General features: G+C 41.6%; 1 protein-coding gene across 4 annotated transcripts in view; it reads right to left on the bottom strand.

The window, feature by feature from the left end:
- Window positions 1–24814, bottom strand: part of STS (steroid sulfatase) — a 102566-nt gene that overhangs the window by 70103 nt on the left and 7649 nt on the right. For 3 of the 4 annotated variants that reach the window (XM_053387265.1, XM_053387267.1, XM_053387268.1), the window contains 4 exons: window positions 17559–17654; window positions 3674–3856; window positions 2048–2169; window positions 1537–1659 (listed from right to left, as the gene is read on the bottom strand). In XM_053387265.1, coding sequence (XP_053243240.1) covers window positions 1537–1659; window positions 2048–2169; window positions 3674–3819 — 391 coding nt within the window. In that variant the 5' untranslated portion in view covers window positions 3820–3856; window positions 17559–17654. Of the gene's footprint in view, window positions 1–1536; window positions 1660–2047; window positions 2170–3673; window positions 3857–17555; window positions 17655–24814 lie in introns of all 4 variants that reach the window. The other variant, XM_053387266.1, reaches the window with a different exon arrangement.

Consider the following 24814-nt stretch of genomic DNA (forward strand, 5'->3'; position numbering starts at 1 on the left):
CCTCCCCAGCCGAAGCTGGGCTCAGGGCGGCTAACAACAATAAAACAATACAAAAGTACAACACAAACAACACTCTAAAATCATTCATTATAAAATTAATTAAATTCAAGCCACTGGCCACCATTGGGCCAGAGCTCCGCGAAGATTGCCGAGGGAGGCAGTCAGGCTGTGCCCTGGCCAAAGGCCTGGCGGAACAGCTCTGTCTTGCAGGCCCTGCGGAAAGATGTCAAGTCCCGCAGGGCCCTAGTCTCTTGTGACAGAGTGTTCCACCAGGTCGGAGCCACAGCCGAAAAAGCCCTGGCTCTAGTTGAGGCCAACCTAACTTCTCTGTGGCCTGGGACCTTCAAGATGTTTTTATTTGAAGACCGTAAGTTTCTCTGTGGGGCATACCAGGAGAGGCGGTCCCTCCTCTGGAACGCTCCCCCCCCTTTTATTCCATGACCATAATATCCATGGAAACTGCAGAATGTGTTCAGCATCTCGTTTTCAGGAATTGCACTTTTGAATTGACAAGCGAATGCAAAGGCTATCAATTGTTTTCAGTGAACATTCTCATTTTTAAATTTGTGCCTAGTTTCCTCAAAAGCATTTGGAAATGCAGATGCCATTATTTTGTTTTTATTTTTACCCTCATGGTGGAAAGTAAATCAGGTTGGATAAGTTAGGCCAGTATTTTTGGTTGCTAATGTATCTGATCCTACAAAAGGGGGCACAGCCACTAGGTGGGTTTGTCGTCCCCCTGAATGTTCTGTTTCCCGATCACTGATCACAGTGGGGTGTGATGCTTCTTATCTTCTTTTCAGATGAACTATAACCATCTCACAGATCCAATGCTGCCATTTCCTGTTTAGGCAAGGTGTGGGGCTGCTGTTACTACTAATGGCTAAGGTAAAGGTAAAGGACCCCTGACAGTTAAGTCCAGTCAGGAATGACATGGGGGTTGCGTGCTCATCTCACTCTATATGCCGAGGGAGTCGGCCTTTATCAACAGACAGTTTTTCCGGGTCATGTAGCCAGCATGACTAAGCCGCTTCTGGCAAAACCAGAGCAGTGCATGGAAATGCTATTTACCTTCCTGCCGGAGCGGTACCTATTTATCTACTTGCACTTTTTTTGGCGTGCTTTCAAACTGCTAGGTTGACAGGAGCTGGGACTGAGCAATGGGAGCTCACCCCGGCACGGGGATTCGAACTGCTGACCTTCTGATCAGCAAGCCCAAGAGGCTCAGTGGTTTAGACCACAGTGCCACCCGCGTCCCTACACTAATGGCTAACCTCACCCCAAAGAATTGTCTCCTGCATTGAAAAGTCATTTTCAAAAAAAGAGTTATTTCAGAAAGTCTCAGTGACTGTATTTTATTGTTTGGAATTGCTGTAGGCATTTCCAGTTTTTTTTTCTTTCTTAATTGCTTCATTTACTTAGTTGATAGCCCATCTTTAACATGTAGATTGCTTTGAGGGACAAGTCTGGGTCAGAAAAGCAGGATATAACTTTCTTAAGACCAATTGATAAAGGAACCATATTAATCAGCCATACCTATGAGAGCTGTAGAATAACCAGTCTGCTGGAGAAGTTTAGCAAATGTTATTTCTTCCATAGGGAGTCCACCAGAAGAAGCAGAAAACAAGAAGACCCCAACTTTGTGCAGGCTAGCCATTCCTGGAGGAATCAAAAATTACTTTCAAATAGGAGGCAAACCGGTTTTCATTAGCACACACTTTAAGTGATATATAACGCTGGTCATAGTCAGATGAGGAGACGCACTGAAACCAATGAATGCATGTCTAAGGTAAAAGTAAAGCACCCTGAATAGTTAAGTCCAGTCAAAGAGCCCTGCAGATCCCCCAAGGGACTGATCATCAGACTCCACAGGTATGCCAGCCTGGAGCTGGTGTGGTGGACAAGTTAAGGTGCCCTTGCCTTCTGTGTTGGCCAAGACCCAGCAGTACAAGGGGTGCAGTGGTGGCTCTTCTGCTTTGTTCCTCTCCATGTCTACTTTGAATTGCTGTGTCCTGATATCTAACAATGGCGTAAGAACATCCTTTACCTGATCTGACAGAATAGCGGCCTGTCAAGAAAGATGCCCTGCTTGGGGTGCATAGTGGTGCGGCTGCTATGTGTTGAGTCAGTGTTGCTCCTTCTTTAGATAACTTGTCAATGTTAGGAGTCCTGGAGGGAAAAAAGACGACAAATTCAAGGGCATGTATTCTGAATATGTAAACACGAGTGAGTTCAGACTATTTAAAGTTCTCATTATGGTTTATAGTGCATCAGTTGGTGTCATACAAATCCAACATGAAGCCAAATTTTATGGTGAATTGAGTGCACCTTTGATCATTGGAGTGAATGCAATTAGGTGTATCTACATTTGTCTAGGGTTGCAGCCAGTTATAGGTGGAATCTACACACATATAAAAAATGCTGTGAAAATGCTTTTTTAAAAAAATACATTTTGAAAAATACATTGAATTTGGCATAGCTCACTGTCTCCATCTAGTTTCACATTTGTATATTGAAGTTTACAACACATTTTTTTATTTTTTTTATTTGCGGCTTTATAGCTGAGTCCATAGTCCTTTTTTTCTTTTAACATTTCAATCATCAAATCAAAATCAATACACTAAGAACCAACATGTCTGCGTTTTAATCTTGCAACCTGATGCATGAAGTGAGTCTAAATTTTAAGGGCTATATGTTCTGAAACAAACTGTAACTCATATTTCCCAATCCATTGTATTTCTTCGTTCTTCTAGTCTATGCTCAAATATTTGGGAGAGAAAGATGTATTTTCATGATAGTTTTGTTCTCTCAGTCTATATGTGTGTGTTTGTGCTCTGACTACTGTAATGTACATGGGGTTATCTTTGAGGACTGTTTGGAATTTCTGCATTTACCGTATTTTTTGCCCTATAGGACACACCGGCCCATAGGACACACCTAGTTTTTTTTGGGGGGGGGAATAAAGAAAAAAAATATCCCCCCCCCCGCCGCGGGGCTGGGGTGGGGGAAGCCCGAGCTTTTAAAAACGCACCTACCGTAGTTTTTAGAGGAGAAAAGCATATCTGCCCGAAGCGCGGGGCGCTCTGCTTCAGCGCGCCCCGCGCTCCGGGCAGTAGGCTGCTATTCGCAGCCTAGGGAGCCCTGCGGGAACTGCCGCGGGCTCCCCCGGCTTGCTGATAGCTTCCTGACGCCTGGAGAGCGAGAGGGGTCGATGCGCACATCCAACATTTCTCCGACATTTCTAAGGAAAAGCAGGACATTCTAGGATCAAATCAGAAACCAGGGTGGGTTTTATAAATTTGGGACTGTCCCTGGGATATAGGGACACTTGGAGGGTCTGTTGCTACACCTTTAAAAAAGATTGTGCTATTTTCTGCTGCTTAGGTAGCTGCGCTTTGGATTTTTACTGTTGTTTTCTTATCAGTAGTGGCACAAGTGGGGGGAAAGAGACATAAAGCCATCCCCTTGAGACCAGTTTCACTAATCCTTACTTGGATTAGGATGGGACTAACACCACCAATCCAGCACTTGCATGAATCAACCAAACCATGGGATATGTTTCTATTTCCTAATACAATTGTGGTTGTGATCTTCCACAAGCTCTCTGCCCAGAACAATCTCTTTCGAAGCTAAAGCCAAATGTACATATATATCATCAAGTATGTTGGCAAACCTTGAAGTTGTGTTTCCATAGCATCCCAGGTCTCCAATGCCAAGATCATCAGCCATGAATAATACAATATTGGGCTTTGAAATCCTTTCGTTAATAGCATCGCTTACAGGCCACAGATAAAGCATCACAGGAAGAACGATCATCATTCTGCTGCTTTAGGGCAAGGATGCTTCAAAAAGTTACCTGTTTGATAAAAGAAATTTGTTTTATACATTTGTTGTTTATATAAAACAATATAAAATGTTGCTTTATATTTATTTTCATAATCGGCATAATAATTGACCTTGCCATTACAATGAGAACACTATGAAAAGGAAACACAGTTCTAGCAATTACTCGTGTTATTAAAGTTTAGAAGCAGCCTGTTGAGTCCGACCTTTCGCATTTTAAAACATTTTAATATATTTCCTTTCATAGTTTTGCTGAAAGAGAAAAGCTGAAATGTAGTAAACAATAGGAGTCAATCTTTCACATATTAGATGATGTTCAAGGACTTTTGAATATTTTTTTCCAAAATGTTCTTTCTTGGCAAAAATTACCATATGACATAAAGTAGTATTAAGGTATATTCACATTTTCCATCTAGGCGAAGGTGAGGACATGATTTTAGGATACCTAAAGAACCCAATAGTTGTTTATGCTGGTAAAACTGACAGTCTGTTTAAGGAAGCTGAGAAGGCCACTCCACTTCCCTGTGGGACGGTGTTGCGGGCAGGCCACATGCTCTCCCTGTGCACAGTGGGGGCTTGGAAGTGCCCCCGCATCATAGAGGGGTGCCGGCCATGTCCCGGCCCCCGGCTGACCAATCCAGTTGGCCAGGGTGGGGGTGGCTTACAGCATTTAAGCAGCCATGTGGCCGGGGAATTTCCTCTTGGTTCCTGCTTCCGTATCAACCACCCTCCCACCCTCTTTTCATGCGTTCGACACCTTGGCCTTCCTATGGACCTCGGTTGGCCACCTGTTGAGGGGGCCTGGTAGGAATTTTTCCACTTGGCAAATTGTCACCAGCCATTCGGTTTTCGCCTACCTCATAGCAATTGTCACAACTTTGTAAGGTTTGGCGGTTTAGGAATTGGTAAAACCTGGTTCATGGGAGGGGAGGTTGTGGCCATCGCCTGCCCCTCCTCTTTAAGGGTATTCCGTTAAAGGGATCCGCGGGTGTGGCTCTCATCTGAAGCCCTGGTATGGGCTAGGGCCATGCCACGACCCCAGCGGGGACCCTGGAGGAGCTCTCAGTTGATGAACATCGACAGAGCTCCCCCTACTGGTGATTGACCCTTACTGGACTACCTGCATGGCGGGCAGGAGTCAGATATAGTCGGTTCAATTCCAATGCCTAAGCCAATACCACTCACATTCTGTAACCAATAAAGTTGTGGCCTTAATTCACCCATTAACCTAAAATACTGGTGTCCATGTGTTTTATTATTCAGCAGATGGGGGGAGGTCTCGGGGCCTTAACACGGAAGGCATTGCCCAAGCCCAAAGTAGTGCGCTCCAAACTAGTGAACAAACAGCTTCTTGAGAGCTCCATAAAATTGTGAAACCCCAAACACAGGAGCGGGATATGAAGACCTAAACAGACCATTCTCTTGGAGTGGAAGAGTAGGGAGCACACGGCAGTCGAAAAAACTTACACTGTGCACTGAACTTGTACTAAAGATGTGATCGGGGTCACATATGTGAGACATACAGAGGGCTTGCAAAATTAAACAGAGAGGCATCAAGGGGGAAAAAACCTACATGTGTCAGCTTCCATGTGAACTGGGCTCCACTTACAGTATATAGCATTTCAGATCACATGAAAGTTTATGTGCCTACAGCTGTATGCTTGTGCTTCGAGCCCCAAAACCCATCCCCGATGGAAATAAAGACATAGTGGAGACAGAATTTAGTTTAAATGTTAATGGGCATATTTTGGCCACAACTTTATTAAAATATACAAATGTGACTGGTATTGGCTTAGGCACTGGTATCAAACTATATCTGGCTCCTGCCCCACCCTGCAGGAGGCATGATCCTAGCCCCTCTCCGGGCTTCGGACGAGATCCAGACCCCCAGATTCCTTAACGGAATATCCTATTCATTGGACGGGCAGGTGATGGCCACACCTCCCCTCCCCACATTCCCCTAAACCAATGCCTAACCACCAAACCTTACAATGTTGTGACAATTGCTAAGAGGTAGGCAAAAACCAAGTGGCCACAGCCAATCTGCCACTTTGGAAAAAATTCCTACCCAGCCCCCATTCCAAAATAGGCGACCAACTGAAGTCCAAAGCAAGGCCAAACACGACCTAATTAATGGGTGGGCGGGCGGGTGTTTGGCAGCGTGAAGTAAAAGGATGTCCCTATGTCACGCTGACAAATAAATACCCCCAATCTTGCCACGTTGCTGATTGGCTGAAGGCCACTGGCATAACTTTGGCACCACCGATTTTGAGTGGAGCAAGCCCCACCCACAAGCCGGTTAGGGAAGAGTTTCAGGGCCGAGCACAACATGGACCCTCTGTTAGGAGGATCCAGCTTGCAGATTTTCCCTAGTCAAACATCCATTCATAAATTCAGGCTGAAGCAAGGGAGGCACACGATAGATGGATAACATAATAAACAAACACCTGAAGGGGATTCAAGTTTGGGTGTGTGTTTGTGCCTGAAGAAAGGGGATGAAAAGCTTGAAATGCTCTTGGCAGTGAACGTTGATTCAGCAAGAAGCAATTGCTTCATCTGCCTTTTCCTTTCATATTTTCTGGGGAAGAAAACTGCAGTCCTGAAGACCAGCCAGATCTTTTGAAGAGTACAGTTTGCACAGTACTGCACAATGTTCCATAACAATAAACCAATGTGCATACTTGATGACAGCAAAGAATGCCTCTGTTTGAGAAGCACAATATTCCTCGTAGGTGTCACTGTGTCAGCCTCAGGGAAAAGGGCTTGCCAGTCTAATTAAAAATAATTGACGTCTGCCACACTCTAAGCAAAATGAAACATTCACAAGCAAGCAAAAGCATTAGCTGCTATCTTATCCTGTAACAAAACTGACTAAGTGTTCAGCTTCACTTTTAGTGTAAGACTTTCACCAGAAGCAATGCCCTTTTCTGGTGGTGGACAGGATTCCCAGTTTTAATAAAATGTTATGGGGGGGGGGGAGGAGAATGCCACAGCTGAAGGCAGACTATGCTGCTGTTTCACACATGTGTCAGCGCATGGGGTATCTATTCTTTGTAGTACTATCCCACCATTCAGGTTTAGGTGTGCAGATAACATGAACACATAGAAGGGATGATTGTGTGGGTCTTTTTTCATGCAATATGGACCCTGCAGAGAAGGGATGCAGGGAAGGAAGTTGCCAATCAAATGGGAAAGAGCCACATGATCTGTCCTGTTCATGTGGTTGCATAACATTATTCACACAGCATCCCTGCAAAGCAGGATCATATTGTTCAAATATGGTTCCCATGATATTCAATATTTTTCTAAAGTTGTTGTTGTTGTTGTTGTTGTTGTTGTTGTTGTTGTTGTTGTGCAAAGCTTGAGTTTTCTCCAAGCCTGTTGCTATCTCTCCCTTGTGTGTAGATGTTGGCTTGATAAGGATCAGTACTCAGAGAATGGGTCTGCTATTAGTATAAAGGATATTGATAGCCCAAACAGATTTATGAGCCCAGGGATAAGGGCAGGAGGGATCAATGTTATTGCTACCTGTTGAATATGCATTTGACATAGGAGATAGTAAACCTGCTTTCAAACGAATCTGTAGAGTCCCAGCATCATTTACTGAAATACTCCCATTGATAGAAACCACCCTTGAGCCAACAGAGCACAAACAATACAAGATGCTACACGGGAAATGTTATGTTCAACCAGTCTGGGAATGAACAGTATAAACCTATAATACAAAACCTTTCTCCCCTTCTCCTGTGCCTAAGAATGCTCAGAGATTGATTCCATCACACCACACTATATTATTTTTTCCTTTACAATGATCTCTCTAATATTTGCTATCTTCCCACTCCCCTCTGGTCTTCTACACAATAAATTGACACTTCATTAGTATCTGCAATCCTGTACACATACTTTCACAGGCTGAGAAAGTAGTAAGCTCAGTCTTCTCACCTATTAGCTGCTTGTCATCACTTGATCATTCCAGAAACACATAGCAGATGCAGCCCACTTTGTTTTGAAGAACCTTCAAATCCATTTTCACCCCCTAACACATTTTTCAAAGCAATGAATAACTGCCTGATTTTTACAATGTTTCTTTAATTCAATATTCCGCAGAAGTGTTTTAGATGTCTTGCTGCTGGCTTTCTTGTTTAGCATGTAAGATGTTATTACTAAGAGAATCAATATTCAGAGGAATACATCAACATATAAATACAGAAGGAACCGTGAGAAATTAATTGGTTCAAGGAGTTATCAAGAGTATCTAGGAAAGGCAAGTATTAAACTTGTCAGATTTGACAAAATAAAATATTCCATATTACACTAGGAACGCCTATAACTAACAATCACATATAATTAATTTTTGAATTTAAAAATGTACATGGAGTGACATGGAGTGAATAAGAATTGGGCCACACACCCAACAATGGGCATTTGTGTGTTTGAACAAATATGCTTATTATGTTCTGCCCACTGGGACATGTGAAGCTAGGTTCTGGGTATCCTGTTATTTCGGTTTGTTGTTGTTGTTTAGTCGTTTAGTCGTGTCCGACTCTTCGTGACCCCATGGACCAGAGCACGCCAGGCACCTCTGTCCTCCACTACCTCCCGCAGTTTGGTCAAACTCATGCTGGAAACCTCGAAAACACTATCCAACCATCTCGTCCTCTGTCGCCCCCTTCTCCTTGTGCCCTCCATCTTTCCCAGCATCAGTGTCTTCTCCAGGGAGTCTTCTCTTCTCATGAGGTGGCCAAAGTACTGGAGCCTCAGCTTCACGATCGGTAGTTCATTTTATTATTTTTGTGGGGTGGTGAAGGAAGCAATTACAAGACTGTCTCCCATACATGATCTGTGGCAGGACCCCTGAGACATCTGGCTGTGCTGTAACTCAAAGTCACCTCAGATGCCAATCACATGACACAGATAGCATCCTGGGGCAGGACGTAGGAGAGACCATTCTCTCACTGGTCTACTCCTTCAAGATTCACATGTGGCTTCAACCAATGTCATCACCATAATACAAACATAGTTTTTTTCTTTTCCTCATAGAGAAGGCACTGGGGCAAAACCATGTCAGAGGGGAGTGGTGTGAGCATCTCCTTCCACAGGAGGCCACACTGAGGTAAGCCTTGACCTACAAACATTATACTCAGGGAAGCATGGAGCACATTACAATATAAGGTAACAAATGTAGAAAGCATTCGGGTGAGTGTACATTTGTGTATGTGTTTTAATCCATCCCACAAAACAAATGAGCATCAGCAATTTTTCAAAATACCTGTACATTGTCACTTCTCTCTGAACTGAGTTGAAAAGATCAGATCAGCCAGTGTCAGAGATAGCTGTTGGACTACTGAAACCTGGTGGGATAAGTCCCACGATTGGAATGTAATAATGGAGGGATACAATCTATTTCAGAGAAACAGACCAGACAAGAAAGGAGGAGGAGTGGTGTTATATGTCAGGGATGTGTATACCTGTGAAGAGATCCAAGATTTAGAACCTCAAAGCCAAAGTGAGAGCATTTGGGTCAAAATTAAGGGAGAGAAGAATAACAGTGACCTCATTGTGGGAGTTTACTATAGATCCCCAAGCCAAACGGAGAACATAGATGATGCCTTCCTGGAACAGATGGCCAAGCATGCAAAAGGAAGGGAGACAGTAGTAATGGGGGACTTCAATTACCCGGATATTTGTTGGATGTCAAACTCAGCCAAGAGCATAAGGCCAAAGAGATTTCTCACTGGCCTTGCAGACAACTTCATTGTCCAGAAAGTGGGAGAAGCAACAAGAGGAACAGCCATTTTAGATCTGGTCCTAACCAATGTTGACGACCTGGTTAGTGGGGTAGAAGTGGAAGGATCATTAGGCGCGAGTGATCATGCTCTTCTGAAGTTTACTATACAGCGGAAAGGAGCAGCCAAGCATACTAGGACTCAATTTCTCGACTTTAAGAAAGCCGACTTCATAAAACTTAGGGAAGTGCTGGGTGAGATCCCATGGACAGTAATACTAAAAGGAAAGGGAGTTCATGATGGCTGGGAGTTTGTTAAGAGGGAGATAGTAAAAGCACAACTTCAGGCAATACCAATGAGACGGAAACATGGAAGGTGCCTAAAGAAGCCAGGGTGGCTATCTAAAGAACTTTTAACTGAGTTAAGATTTAAAAAGGATGTGTACAAAAAATGGAAAAGGGGGGAAACCACCAAAGAGGAATTCAAACAAATAGCCAGCACGTGTAGACACAAAGTCAGAAAAGCTAAAGCACAGAATGAACTCAGGCTTGCTAGAGAGGTTAAAAGCAACAAAAAAGGCTTTTATGGGTAGCAAAAGGAAGAACAAAGAAACAGTGGGGACACTCAGAGGAGAAGATGGTGAAATGCAAACAGGGGACACAGAAAGGGCTGAACTCCTCAATGCCTTCTTTGCCTCAGTCTTCTCCGATAAAGAAAACAATGCCCGACCTGAAGAATTTGGAGCAAATGATTCAGCAGAGGAAACACAGCCCAGAATAACTAAGGAGATAGTACAAGAATACTTGGCTAGTCTAGATGTATTCAAGTCTCCAGGGCCAGATGAACTGCATCCAAGAGTATTAAAAGAACTGGCAGATGTGATTTCAGAACCACTGGCAGTCATCTTTGAGAATTCCTGTAGAACAGGCGAAGTCCCGGCAGACTGGAGGAGGGCAAATGTTGTCCCTATTTTCAAAAAGGGGAAAAGAGAGGACCCAAATAATTACCGCCCAGTCAGTCTGACATCAATACCAGGGAAGATTCTGGAGCAGATCATTAAGCAAACAGTCTGTGAGCACCTAGAAAGGAATGCTGTGATCACCAATAGTCAGGATGGATTTCTGAAAAATAAGTCATGTCAGACTAACCTGATCTCGTTTTTTGACAGAATTACAAGCCTGGTAGATGAAGGGAACGCAGTGGATGTAGCCTACCTTGATTTCAGCAAGGCATTTGACAAGGTGCCCGATGATATTCTTGTAAAGAAGCTGGTAAAATGCGGTCTTGACTATGCTACCACTCAGTGGATTTGTAACTGGCTGACTGACCGAACCCAAAGGGTGCTCATCAATGGTTCCTCTTCATCCTGGAGAAGAGTGACTAGTGGGGTGCCACAGGGTTCTGTCTTGGGCCCGGTCTTATTCAACATCTTTATCAACGACTTGGATGATGGACTCAAGGGCATCCTGATCAAATTTGCAGATGACACCAAACTGGGAGGGGTGGCTAACAACCCAGAGGACAGAATCACACTTCAAAATGACCTTGACAGATTAGAGAACTGGGCCAAAACAAACAAGATGAATTTTAACAGGGAGAAATGTAAAGTATTGCACTTGGGCAAAAAAAATGAGAGGCACAAATACAAGATGGGTGACACCTGGCTTGAGAGCAGTACATGTGAAAAGGATCTAGGAGTCTTGGTTGACCACAAACTTGACATGAGCCAACAGTGTGACGCGGCAGCTAAAAAAGCCAATGCAATTCTGGGCTGCATCAATAGGAGTATAGCATCTAGATCAAGGGAAGTAATAGTGCCACTGTATTCTGCTCTGGTCAGACCTCACCTGGAGTACTGTGTCCAGTTCTGGGCACCACAGTTCAAGAAGGACACTGACAAACTGGAACGTGTCCAGAGGAGGGCAACCAAAATGGTCAAAGGCCTGGAAACGATGCCTTATGAGGAACGGCTAAGGGAGCTGGGCATGTTTAGCCTGGAGAAGAGGAGGTTAAGGGGTGATATGATAGCCATGTTCAAATATATAAAAGGATGTCACATAGAGGAGGGAGAAAGGTTGTTTTCTGCTGCTCCAGAGAAGCGGACACGGAGCAATGGATCCAAACTACAAGAAAGAAGATTCCACCTAAACATTAGGAAGAACTTCCTGACAGTAAGAGCTGTTCGACAGTGGAATTTGCTGCCAAGGAGTGTGGTGGAGTCTCCTTCTTTGGAGGTCTTTAAGCAGAGGCTTGACAACCATATGTCAGGAGTGCTCTGATGGTGTTTCCTGCTTGGCAGGGGGTTGGACTCGATGGCCCTTGTGGTCTCTTCCAACTCTATGATTCTATGATTCTACAATTCCCATCAACACCAGCCAGCTTGGCCAAAGGTCAGGGAAAGTGGGAATTGTCGTCTAACATCTGGAGAGCAGCATATTGTCCACCCCTACTGTATGTGGACACTTCAGTAAGTCTTGGCTGAGAAGGAGCCAATTTCATTCATTTTGTGGCTCCGGTGAGCATAGAGTACAGGAATGGTAAACATTCAATCCTTCAGAATTCTAGAATAGGAGCTGATCAATCCTACCTTTAGAAGGCTCTGTCCGTATCCGGCATGTCATCCAGTTCTAAAAATACTATGGGCAGGACAGAGTTTAAATTCTGGATATAGCCAATCTCTGAGCTTATCCTCACAGTCTCTACCCTTGTAAGAGACTGTCTGCTGCTCTCTTCTCCAATGTAATTGCCTCAGCATCTGGCTGAAATTACCATATTTTTTGCTCTATAACACGCACCCGACCATAACACGCACGTAGTTTTTAGAGGAGGAAAATCCGTAGGCATGCCACCCGTAGGCATTCCCTCCATAACACGCACAGACATTTCCCCTTACTTTCTAGGAGGAAAAAAGTGAGTGTTATGGTGCAAAAAATACGGTAATAACCTCCTTATTCTGGCCCTGCCCTATTCCTCCGGGCTGTTGGCCACCTCTCACTCATGACAGTCTGGTTCCAGTGTCTGAATATAAGGTTTGGAAACTAGCCTTGAGGAGAATCCTAAGAGTGCTTATGTCAGGCTTGTGACTGCTAAAGGACAGAATTCCATGATAAAAGAAGAATCTTATGAAAATACTAAATTACTCTTAGGGAAAAGGAGAAGAATCCATGATGGAGAAGTCAAATGAAATTCCATGCACCTACTGAACTTCCAGGCTATATGGAATGTCTTAGATCTGATTTAGAGTTGTACAACAACACTGTGGTATCAAGAGAGACAAGAGTGAACATTTATTATATAACTAAATCAACAAATGCTCATTTAATCACATATATGGAGCAGCCTCAGATTTTATATCTTCCCCAACCTTGTTTGAACTAAAACTGCCACCATCCCTGTCTATTGCTTTTGCTGGGTGAGGCTGATGGAAGTTGTCCAAAGTACATTGAGAGCACCAGCTTGGGAAAGGCAGATTTACATGAATAACAAGGGACTCATACTACTTTGACCTCCTGGAAATTTTAATGTCTTAAACAACTTCGCCAAAGTAGATGGGCGTATAGTCAAAGCAATGGCATCAATTGGCTTGCATAATTCTACAATAATACAGAATATTGTAATCTGTCTAGACATTTAATGTTTGCATGCTTCCATTAAAGGAGATGCAGCATTAATTCAAGACACAAGTGGACATGTTTTGCTGGTGCACCACTTTGATTCAAAATGCAAAAGAAACAAAACCAACAAAAACCTGTTCGCGGAAAACACCAAATACATTAATCCAAGTATGTTTATTTGCAGTGCAAATTAGTCCTGGGTTGAAAAACTGGAGACTCAACCTCTGCCTTCCACAAGCAAAGAATCATTTGTTGTGTTGCCCAAATAAAATGTGAATTTGATATTCATCAAATCACAATTTAATTAAAAGTCCTGTTAATATCCTGGTGCTACAAACAAAGCTACCAAAAGAATGTTTCAGTAGACAGTATGAAGCCCAATTAACATAGACACTATTAATTACCTGTAAACTACAGCAATAATTACATATATACATTAGGAAAGAGATTGTGGCTGTTTTATATTATGGAAAATATCCAAGGAAGAAATCGTTGTCAGCTTTTAAACCAATCTTTAATTAAACAAATGTTAAACTACCTAAGACATACATATTTCAACTTGCCAATTGCAAAGAGCTCAACAAAACTGTGGGTAGAAAGAATTTCAAAATAACACATTTAATTTCTTAGTCACTTGTTACAAAATTTTAAGAGCATGAAGTATAACAGATATAAGGAACATTTAAAGGTTATGGAGTGGAATTGTAAATCTCTATTATTATTATTATTGTTGTTGTTGTTGTTGTTGTTGTTATTTTCATGTGTATAATGACTGTCTGCTAAAACACAATAAACTGACTTGACCTGTCCTGCCAATATTGCTCAACTAGAACTCCCATAGTCCCAGCAAGCATAGCTAATGGCTAGGAATGTTGGGAGTTGAAGTTCAGCAATATTTGCATGGTCAAAGGTTTCCCACACCTCAAATATAACTTAAAATTGGGGGGGGGGGAGAGAGAGACTTACAAGGAAAGCCACACAATAATCCATAAAACTGTAGCAATAAATTTGAGTCTGCCATCTAAGAAACACAACGTATGTTTGAGAATGTAAAATTGTTCTATTACCTAGGACTTGCCCAGATATTTAAACTGGGGATTTGGTACCCCCTCTTCCCACCCCACTCCCAACCCCCAGATGGCAGCATTGCTTTTTGGAAAATAAGTTTGAAAGCAGTGATCCTTGTTGGTTGTGACTAACTTAAGCCCCTTGAGATTACAATAAACACACTGGGCTGAATCCAATCATGACTGACAAGACCCATTGCTTTCAGTGGATCTACGCTGGGTGTGAATGGATCCAACCCATTTAAGATCACAATCCTATACATGCCTGCTCAGATGTAAATCCTCTTGAATTCAGTGTGGCTTTCTCTGGAGATAAGTACAGGCGTGCCGTCCCCGTCCCCCCCACTTACACACGACCAACTTGCGTATGACCACATATATGTGCTGTGCCATGAAATAATTTAATCATTCAATTCCACCACCACCCCCAATGGTAGGAGAGAGCTGGAGAGTCCTCATGGCTCATGAGCAGACCCTCCATGGAGCCCAAAGAGGACATCTGTGAGGGTGAAGGGAGCCCCAAAGAGACTAGAGGCACAGTGGGGCTTTACTTAGGCTGCTCAGCCTCTCTCCCTAACAGCAGCCCCCCACTTTCCCATGCATCCTCCAGCCTTCTGCCAGCCTCAGAGCTTCAATTCTAGTTGCGGATATTAATGGATGCCGTATTTTTGCTATGGATTGAAGATAGAACAACAGCTGGGGTGTTTAAAGCATGTTTAGAGTGTCCTCCCCACATTTTGCAATTTTACTTATGAGCACAGGGGCCTGGAACGTAACCCCCGTGTAACTTGGGGGGGTGCCTGTATATGCAGGATTGCCGCCTAAATGAACTCCATATTCCTGAGTTATAGAACCTTCCCTTTTTTTGAGAGAAATTCCCTTATTCCAGCGCTGTTTCCCGCTGCTATCCCGGATTGTTAGATATCCCGTAGGCTGTCCCCGGGACAGGTGAGGCTGCTGATCCCTTATTTTCAAGGCTGCTGATCCCTTATTTTCAAATCTGAAAGCTGACAGCTATGTATAGAACACTGGAGAAAAAATGAATTCATAAGCTTACTCTCTGATTTATGAATAATAAAACGACTGAATATGTTTAACTAGGCAAACTATTAAGTAAATAAAAATGAAAACATAATAGGATTAGGAAAAGAAACCCAAGAATTAAAGTATTAAGGTCTGTAAAATAATAAATAAGTTCCATAAGTAAAGAATCAGAAGAAAGGCCAAATAGGTCTTACAAAGCCTGAAAGAAATAAGCCATAATAAAACATATTAAAAACAAAACAAAATCAATTCTATCTAGAAATGAACGGTATCTTTATGGTATTAAGATTTACATATTTCTTTGGAAGATTCAAGAGCGAAAATGCATTGCTTCACTTCTCTCATTAAGAAGTTTGACAGAGTCAACAGAGAGTTTTCTCAGTTCTTTATGACACAAATAGGCCTTTACGTATATTGAAATGATAGTTCAGAAATAGTAAGGGGGAAATTGGCTATGGTGCCACTGTGAATGAATGTATGTTTGAGAGAGCGATTAATTGGAAGCCAGCCACAGGCAGCAAAATATCGGGGTGGTGGGTGGGGTGGCATCCTCATTGAAAATTTGGGGGCGCTCGGCTCCTCACCCCCCCCATGGCACCTATTTTGATTAGTGTCATTCTAGATACATCCTAGAGCTGTTGTTGCTGCTGGTTTTACTACTACTATAACAACAACAACAACAACAACAACAACAACAACAACAACAACAAGGTTAACCATTTTTTTTTTTGTAATTTTATGTTGTGAACCACCCTGGGATCTATGGGTATAGGGTGGCATACAAATTTAATAAATAATAATCAAAATAAAAAATAATAATAAACAAAACCAAGTAATATACAGTGGCACCTCGGGTTACATATGCTTCAGGTTACATATGCTTCAGGTTACAGACTCTGCTAACCCAGAAATAGTGCTTCAGGTTAAGAACTTTGCTTCAGGATAAGAACAGAAATCGTGTTCCGGCAGCGCGGCAGCAGCAGGAGGCCCCATTAGCTAAAGTGGTGCTTCAGGTTAAGAACAGTTTCAGGTTAAGAACGGACCTCCAGAACAAATTAAGTACTTAACCCGAGGTACCACTGTAGTCCCATTCTGAAAATACCTACATGCATTATTATGTCATTTTTGTGTCTAAGATCTTGATTACATCATGGGAGTCACTCTCCTTGAAATGGCAAAATGTTGGTTCCACTTTTCCCTAAAGATGATAAAATACACTGTGCTTTCTTTTAGAACTTCTTTCTCCATTTTGATGAAAGATATATGAAAGTATTTTTGGTATTTTTGCATGTGTACTAAAACATCCTCTCTCTTTTTATCTATTTATCTTTTCCTCTTCTGCTCTATTAACACATTTTATGGACAATTTCTCAATACAGTTACTTATCTTGCTTTGACCTGTAAGAGAAAGAACAGTCCACATTCCAAAACCATGCACATAATGTAACAGTGTTAAGTCTAGAGTCAAGATAGAATCAAGTCTAGAGTCAAGATATAGCCTAGCTTCACCCAATGCCCAAGCCATACCACTCATATCTGTAACCAATAAAGTTGTGGCCTGTTTTAAACCATTAACCTAAATACGCATGTCTGTGTTATTAATCAATAGGGAACTGTGGGGCACAGGACCTTGGCACACAACCTTATCTTATTGTTGGATGGAGAGAAATAAGGTGCCTTTGGTACATCTCTAGGAAATAACTTCCATCCAGACACTGAGAAGGCTGTATCACTATCCCCCTCACTTTTGATGTCAGGTGAATATTTTTTAAAGGCCTCCAGTGACAACTTTAACACACCAGTAGATTTATATGGTGATTCTTCAAGCACCTGGGCCCACTCCACTTAGGGTAGGCATCAATTGAAATGTGCCTGGAAACAAATTTATACCCAATTCAGATCTCTGTGCACTATTGCAATATGTTCAAAGCAATGATTTCTCTCTGTTGTACCCTGGCTGCCACATTCTGGACCAGGTGTGGGGAACTGTAGAAGCTTTGAAGGCAGACTCACAGAAAGCATGTTATTGTATTCTAACCAAGAGTTACTAAGGCATGGATGACTATTTTCTTTTCCCAGAAGAGGACACAGCTGGTGAATCAACAAAAGCTGATTAAAATCACACCTGGTCACGGAGGCCACCTGAACAACATGGAGCAGGGTCCAGAAGCACTCCCAAACTACAAAACCCAATCCTTAAAGGGAAGAGCAAAACCCATCCAGAAGTGAAAACAAAAATCCAGAACTGTTGAACTACTTACCACCAACGCCTCTGTCTTGTTTGGGTTATGCTTCAGTTTATTTTCTCACCCAGTTCATTACTGACTCCAAATACCTGCTCAGAATGTCAGCTGCTATGCCTGGATTAGATGAAAAAGATTAACAGAGCATGGTGTTATTAGCATACTGATGACACTTCAGAATCCCACACATTTCTCCAAGCAGTTTCATATAGATGCTAAATAGCTTTGGAGACAGGATGGGAAATTGTGGCATTCCATATACCAATTGCCATGGGGTATAGGAGAAGTTTCTGAGATGATAATTTGAAAACTTCCCAACAGATGGAACTACTGGAATGTACTCAGTGCTTTTCTTCTAGACATTTTTCTATGGGTTTTTTTTTATTATTAATATCCAATTTAAAATAATAAACAAAACAAAAATCTAGAGATACTATTTATTACCCCAAACCTGATTTTTCACAAGCTGAAGTCTTTTACTATAATTACTCTTATTTAATTTTAGATAACTGTCCACAAATACAATTATCTAGCTGGCCTACAAAAGGGTGGATCCATGATCTTTCATGGAACCTGTTCCCAAACTGTATCTGATTTGATCTGATCTGATCTAGGATTTGCAAGTTACCTGTAGGATTAGAACTAAGTGAAAGCAGGAAAAAAATAGTTTGTAATCATAAAAGCAGTGATGAATTGTATCATACATTTTTGCTTTGTAGACATCTTGTGCTTGTCTATTCAAAGGTGAGTACAACAGAGTTCCATAGGACTTATTCTTAGACAATTAAGTATAAGAATAAAGCTGTAATCAATAACAAAATGCAATGTTTGCACAAATTCTATAAGCCATATTTTTTATACCAGTGGCTTTGGTTAGAAATGATAGTGAAGGCTGGTGCTTCTACAGACCGAGAGAAGTGGTTTCCCTCCCTGCTAAGTATTAGGCCACTAGTCCAAAAAGGAAGCTTACACTCAGTAGCCTATACTTGCCTCAGTTTAGCTGAGCCCTCTCTTTGAATTCTCATTGTTGCCTTGTCTGCTTAATGTTTGTCTCAGACTTTGATTCTAAGGTTCTGAACAGATTCTGACACACATGGATTTTTCACTCATGGAACTGGTGTTATGGAATGTGTTCCCTGCTGAAATATGGGGGATCCCATCTGTAGTTGTACTCTAATAGCTTTTGAAGATGTATCTGTTTACACATGCATTTCGTGATCTCACAACCCAGGTCTCCTGTTTTAATTACAGTGTTGTTTTAATGAGTCTACATTACACAGGACTTAGGATGGCCCTGAGGAAATGAAATACAGGCTGTGCTACATCTGCACCCCTCCTTTTATCCCGAGTGCCAACAGATTTGGAAATCTTACATAAGACTCCAGTAAGAAAGCTGAAAATTCTCCCAGTTTATTCAGAGGCTGAGATGCGCTACAACTCCCGTAGAGCCACCTGTGTCCACCTAGGAGTAAATATGGCAAAAGCTTAGATTCCACTGTAATCTCCAGACGTTGTCTTTTTCTGTGGAGAGACATCACCTGCACCTATAGGATAGTAATATAAATTTGCTTTTGAGCATGAAGCTAAGAACTTTCATGGAAATTTCAGGTATGGGAAAATACTGTCAGCTGGACGCTGAGGGGTATGGATAAAGGAAATAATACTTTATCTTGAAAGTTCCTGTGTTCACCTTGACAGCTGTATCCTACTTTTGCTTATGTGCTCGAGTACTTATGGTCACTTTATTCAGAGCCTTAAGGTAGGATTGTCAAGCTTTTCTTCTTTTACAGAGACTTCATGAATTTAAGAAAAGCATGTTGGGCAAAAATTCAGCTAGTGTAAGATTTGTTGCTCCTACAAGTTGCACCTGTTGAATTTGTGTCATGCAGCAATTAACCTTGGCCAGAAAGGCATTTGAAATAATCCAAACGGGGGCATTTCTCCAATGATTTTAACCTCATGAATTGTACCAGATTACATGTGTTTTCCCCTCACGTTAGTGAGTGACAAGAGAAGTCACACATTGAAATTTTACCTTCTGTTCAATTCTTCTTTGGGAAAATTTCCAATGATAAGTACCTTTTAAAGCAAAATATTGTTGTTTTTATTTTATAAAAGCCTTTTATAATGCAGGCTAAAAAGCCATTCAAAAAAGCATGCATACTTTCTGCATGTATGGGCAAGAATTCCACCACTGCAGGCTGAACGATCTCTTGCTTTTTAAAAAGGTTACATTAATACAGTAGTACCTTGGATCCTGAACACTCTGGAACTCTGACGTTTTGGCTCCTGAACGCCGCAAACCCAGAAGTGATTGTTCCGGTTTGCAAATGTTCTTTTGTAACCCAAACGTCTGATGGGGCTTCCACAGCTTCTGATTGGCTGCAGGAGCTTCCTGCAGCCAATCAGAAGCCACAATTTGGTTTTGGAAGTTGAACAGACTTCCGGAACGGATTCCGTTCGACTTCCAAGGTACGACTGTACAAAGTTACTAAATGTCTATAAATATCAATTCATTATCTTCTGATGCACCCTCCCTCTCAGCCTGCAGGTTGTCACCCAGGGTCCAACATACCCTTGGGTCACTCACAAAAGTCTCACAAGAAGAATAGTTCATGAGAACAGTGGCTACCACCTTAGGTTCTCACTCTAGACTTGCTTTTTATGGGCAGGCCCAAGGTGGATATTACTTAGGTTGTCCACAGCTGTGTCCAATTCAGCTGCACTTTCCACACCCAGTTCCAGGTACAACAGGCTTGCTGAATTTCCCAGGGGATCCAAAGGATGGGAAGAGGGTCCCCTTCCACTCACAGTGAAGGAGTTTAAGGGAGGTCCAGAGTACTGTCTCACAGTGTATAGGACCAAGAGACATGGAGGGTGAGGGAGCTGCTCCAGTGACCTGAAACACCTATGCTATGCTTGTCTTTCTGCCAGAGAACATGCAACAGCACACTTGCAGCAAGTGCAAGCTGGTTGTCTTGCTGGAAGAGAAGGTACAGCAACTTGAGGCCTGCCTAGTCACACTTGGAGCTACAGGACAACATGCAGCGTTTCTCAAGAGCTGAGCTGACTGTGATGGAACAACACCACAGATGGGGTGCCCCCTAGGGAGGAGGAGGAAGATTGCAAGAGACTAACCAGTGTGGTGTAGTGGTTAAGAGTGGTAGTCACATAATCTAGGGAACCGGGTTCGCGTCACCGCTCCTCCACATGCAGCTGCTGGGTGACCTTGGGCCAGTCACACTTCTTTGAAGTCTCTCAGCCCCACTCACCTCACAGAGTGTTTGTTGTGGGGGAGGAAGGGAAAGGAGATTGTTAGCCGCTTTGAGACTCCTGAAGGGGAGTGAAAGGCGGGATGTCAAATCCAAACTCTTCTTCTTCTTCTTCTTCTTCTAACCTCACTGGAGGAATGTGATGCACAGGACAGTCATGAGCCACACTTTGTCTTTGGAGCTGCAAAATCGCTTCCATATCCTAGCTCCTCTGGCCCAGAATCAGTGTCCGAGGTGAGAGCATGTAAGATGAAACTGTCCAGCTCCTTTATTATTTTTGCTATTGCTTGGAGGTCTAATGTTACCTTTATATTACTGAAATATCTTTGTATGTTGTTATGTGTGTGGCTATTATGTTCTAGTCTTAATATTGCTCTTCTGTCTTTTGTAAGCCATTTTGAGCACTGTTCTTTTGTGGAAAGATGGCATACAGATAACCTTCCTAGCTAAACATAACCATCTGCTTATATTCTCAGTTAATCAAAAATAACATACAACTTACATTTTTGTTGTGCTTTAATCTGGGTCTGCCTATAGTGTTTTGTACCACAGTTAATCATAGCCCACGGTGAGTGAACTAAGGTTTATTATTGGATGGTATTTTAAATATATGGTGGCAGTGGAGAAATAGTATTGAATATAATAAGCAATACATAATGGTAGCTATAATAATCTTCCACATTTGGTAGCAGCATTAGTGGGATAATAAAGGGGATTGTTTACATCACATAACTTTACTAGTTGAAAGAAATAAAGAAAGGAGCCAAAGAAATGGGTTTCCTGCTTCCCCACCCCCCAAGCCACCTTTCTGACATAAAATTGTAGAGTTGGAAGCGATCCCAAGGGTCATCTAGTCCAACCCCCTGCAGTGCAGGAAACTCATTGAAAGCATCAGTTTCAGCTCAAAGCTGATCAGGATTCCTGAACTTAGTCCAAATAATAATAATAATAATAATAATAATAATAATAATAATAATAATAATTTTATTTATACCCCGCCCTCCCCAGCCAAGACCTGGCTCAGGGCAGCTAACACTGAATAAAATACCATAAAAACATTACACACACACACACACAGACATATATATTATTTAAATATAAGTTCGAATACAGTTTAAAATGCAGCTTCATTTTAGTGGTAGCCTATAGATCAAAGCCATAAGGGGAGAAAACGTCAAATATTCACCGGGACCAACTATCCATGCTGATCCTACATGGGCCAGCAAAAAGAGCCGAGGGAGAATTTATATACAAATCCCATATAAGGGGTTCTATCAAAAATAAAGAAAAGAGAGGGGGGGTTAGACTGAGTCCAGCCCAAAGGCCAGGTGGAACAGCTCCATCTTGCAGGCCCTGCGGAAAGATCTCCTGCGGTAGGGCATTCCACTAGGCCGGGGCCAAAGCTGAAAAAGCCCTGGCCCTGGTTGAGGCCAATCTAACCTCCTTGGGGCTCAGGACTTCCAAAGTGTTGTTATTTATGGACATTAAGGTCCTCCGCTGGGCATACCAAGAGAGGCGGTCCCGTAGGTACGAGGGTCCTAGGTCCTATGGATACCAGATATAAAAACAAAACAAAGAAACAAGAGAGTCACATAAAACCTCCCCACAGCTTCATTTACGACTGATTCACAGAAATAATGACCCCATTCAAGATCACATAGAATCATAGCAAGACACATAGAATCATGGCAAGGTAATAGTACACAGCTGGCAACCTGGTTTCATAAAGTGTTTCTGTATTGCAGTGTCACCATACCATGGCATAATCACCTTTGGGGGAAAGTGCAAGTGGTGTCATAAAACCATAAGTATGTAAGGAGAAGATGATATGCCTCATGGAGCAGCCTCTGATGGACTGTGTTGCACCTAGCCACTTTCATCATGGTTGTACATGTGGAAGGAAGCATCAGATCCACAAGACTGAACTGGGTTGTTTCCAATATAAGTTAAATAATCCATGAAGATTTTGGCCTATTGCTCTGAACCCATCTTTACAACACGTAGCCTTTTCCAATGGCTGTCATATTCATATTGTTTATTGTCATATCCAATTGTTAATTCAAACTTAATTCTATTGTGTTTTATGTTCGCTTAGTACAGTATGTGAATCTGGTCTGGGACCATAATAAATTTCATTTCATTTCATATTTACAACACGGTTGCAAAATTACCAAAACTGGTTTGAGAGAAGAAGAACAAGGCTAGTAAATATGGCTGAGTTGGAAACTGAACATGTGAAATGATGAAATAATCATAGACCTTTCATCATCATCATCATTTCTTTATATGCCACCCATCTGACTGGGTTGCCCCTGCCACTTTAGTAAGCATCCAAATAATTAAAACATCAAACACAGTAAATCATCAAATATTAAAAACTTCCCTATACAGGGATGCCTTCAGATGTCTTTTATCTCCTTGGCTTCTGATGGGAGGGCATTCCACAGGGCGGTTGCAACTACCGAGAAGGCCCTCAGAACTGGACTTCAGTGCCTGGGCTAAATGATGGGGGCGAAGACACTCCTTCAGATATACAAGGCCAAAGCCATTTAGGGCTTTAAAGGTCAACACCAACACTTTGAATTGTGTTCAGAAACGTCCTGGGAGCCAATGTAGATCTTTTAGGACTGGTGTTATATGGTCCTGGCAGCAGCTGAACTCTTCCTGGAACCATTCAAAACAAACGATCAGCATGACAATTTGGTCATCATGTTGGGCAGGAGACAGAGAGTTCCTGTGCTGCCACAGCCAATGGTTGAAGACAATAGGAAACATAAGATTGCTGCTTCTGGCAGAGCTATTCATATATATATTTCACAATCAAACGTTATCTTCACATACATTAATAAACAAATGCAATAAAAATAAGACATTTACATACCATATTAAATCCATATTTTGGGATTCCTCAAATCCTTTGACTTCCCTCCATTCCCTTCCCCAGTTCTTTTGTGTTCTTTTATGTTATACATGTCTACAATTTTCTTACCTTTAAATATTTCCAAATTCAAACATTGTACTTAGTACTACAAGTGATTTAAAAAAACCTGCTCCTGTGTTAACTTCTTTACAATGCTTTTGTAAATATGCAATAAACATTCTCCATTCTATTTTATATTTGCTGTCCTCTTGATTTCTTAGTCTTCCAGTTAATTTGGCCATTTCATCATATTCCATTAATTTATGTTGCCAGTCTTCCTTAGTTGGGACTTGTTCTTCTTTCCATTGTTGGGCTATCAATGTACATGTGGCTGTTGTTGCATACATAAATAAAGCTTTATATTCTTTCGGTATATCTGTTCCAATTATACCTATTAAAAACGCTTCTGGTTTTCTAACAAAGGTTATTTTAAACATTTTTTTCAATTCGTTATAAATCATTTCCGAAAGGCTTTTTATGACCTTACATTGCCACCACATATGGTAAAATGTACCTTCTACCTCTTTACACTTCCAACATCTTTTGTTTCGTACATTATTGATAGTTTAACTGGTGTTAAATACCATCTATACATCATTTTCATATAGCTCTCCTTGAGTGTTGTACATGCTGTGAATACTATATCATTTCTCCATAATCTGTCTGTCAACTGTATATTGTGTCCCACATCTTTTGCCCACTTTATCATTACACATTTCACCTCTTCATCCTTTTTCTCCCATTCCAACAGTATATTATACATTTTTGATAATGATTTATAATCACTTTCTATTATTTCCCTCTGAAATTTTGAGATTTCATATGCAAATCCTTTCTTTTTATCATTTTTAAATGTTTCACATAATTGAAAATATTGTAACCAATCTGTTACCTCTTCTTTTATTTCATTATATTGTTTTAATTTTAATTTATTATCCATTTCCATCAACAGCTCTCTATATGTTCCCCAGTTGGGTTTCATATTTACTTTTTTCAGTGCTATTGCTTCCAGTAGCGAAAGCCACAATGGTGTTTTTTGTTCTAGTAGATATTTATATTTCCCCCAAACTTTAAAGATTGTCTTT

Source organism: Podarcis raffonei, chromosome 4, assembly GCF_027172205.1.
Source record: "Podarcis raffonei isolate rPodRaf1 chromosome 4, rPodRaf1.pri, whole genome shotgun sequence".
NCBI lineage: Eukaryota > Metazoa > Chordata > Lepidosauria > Squamata > Lacertidae > Podarcis > Podarcis raffonei.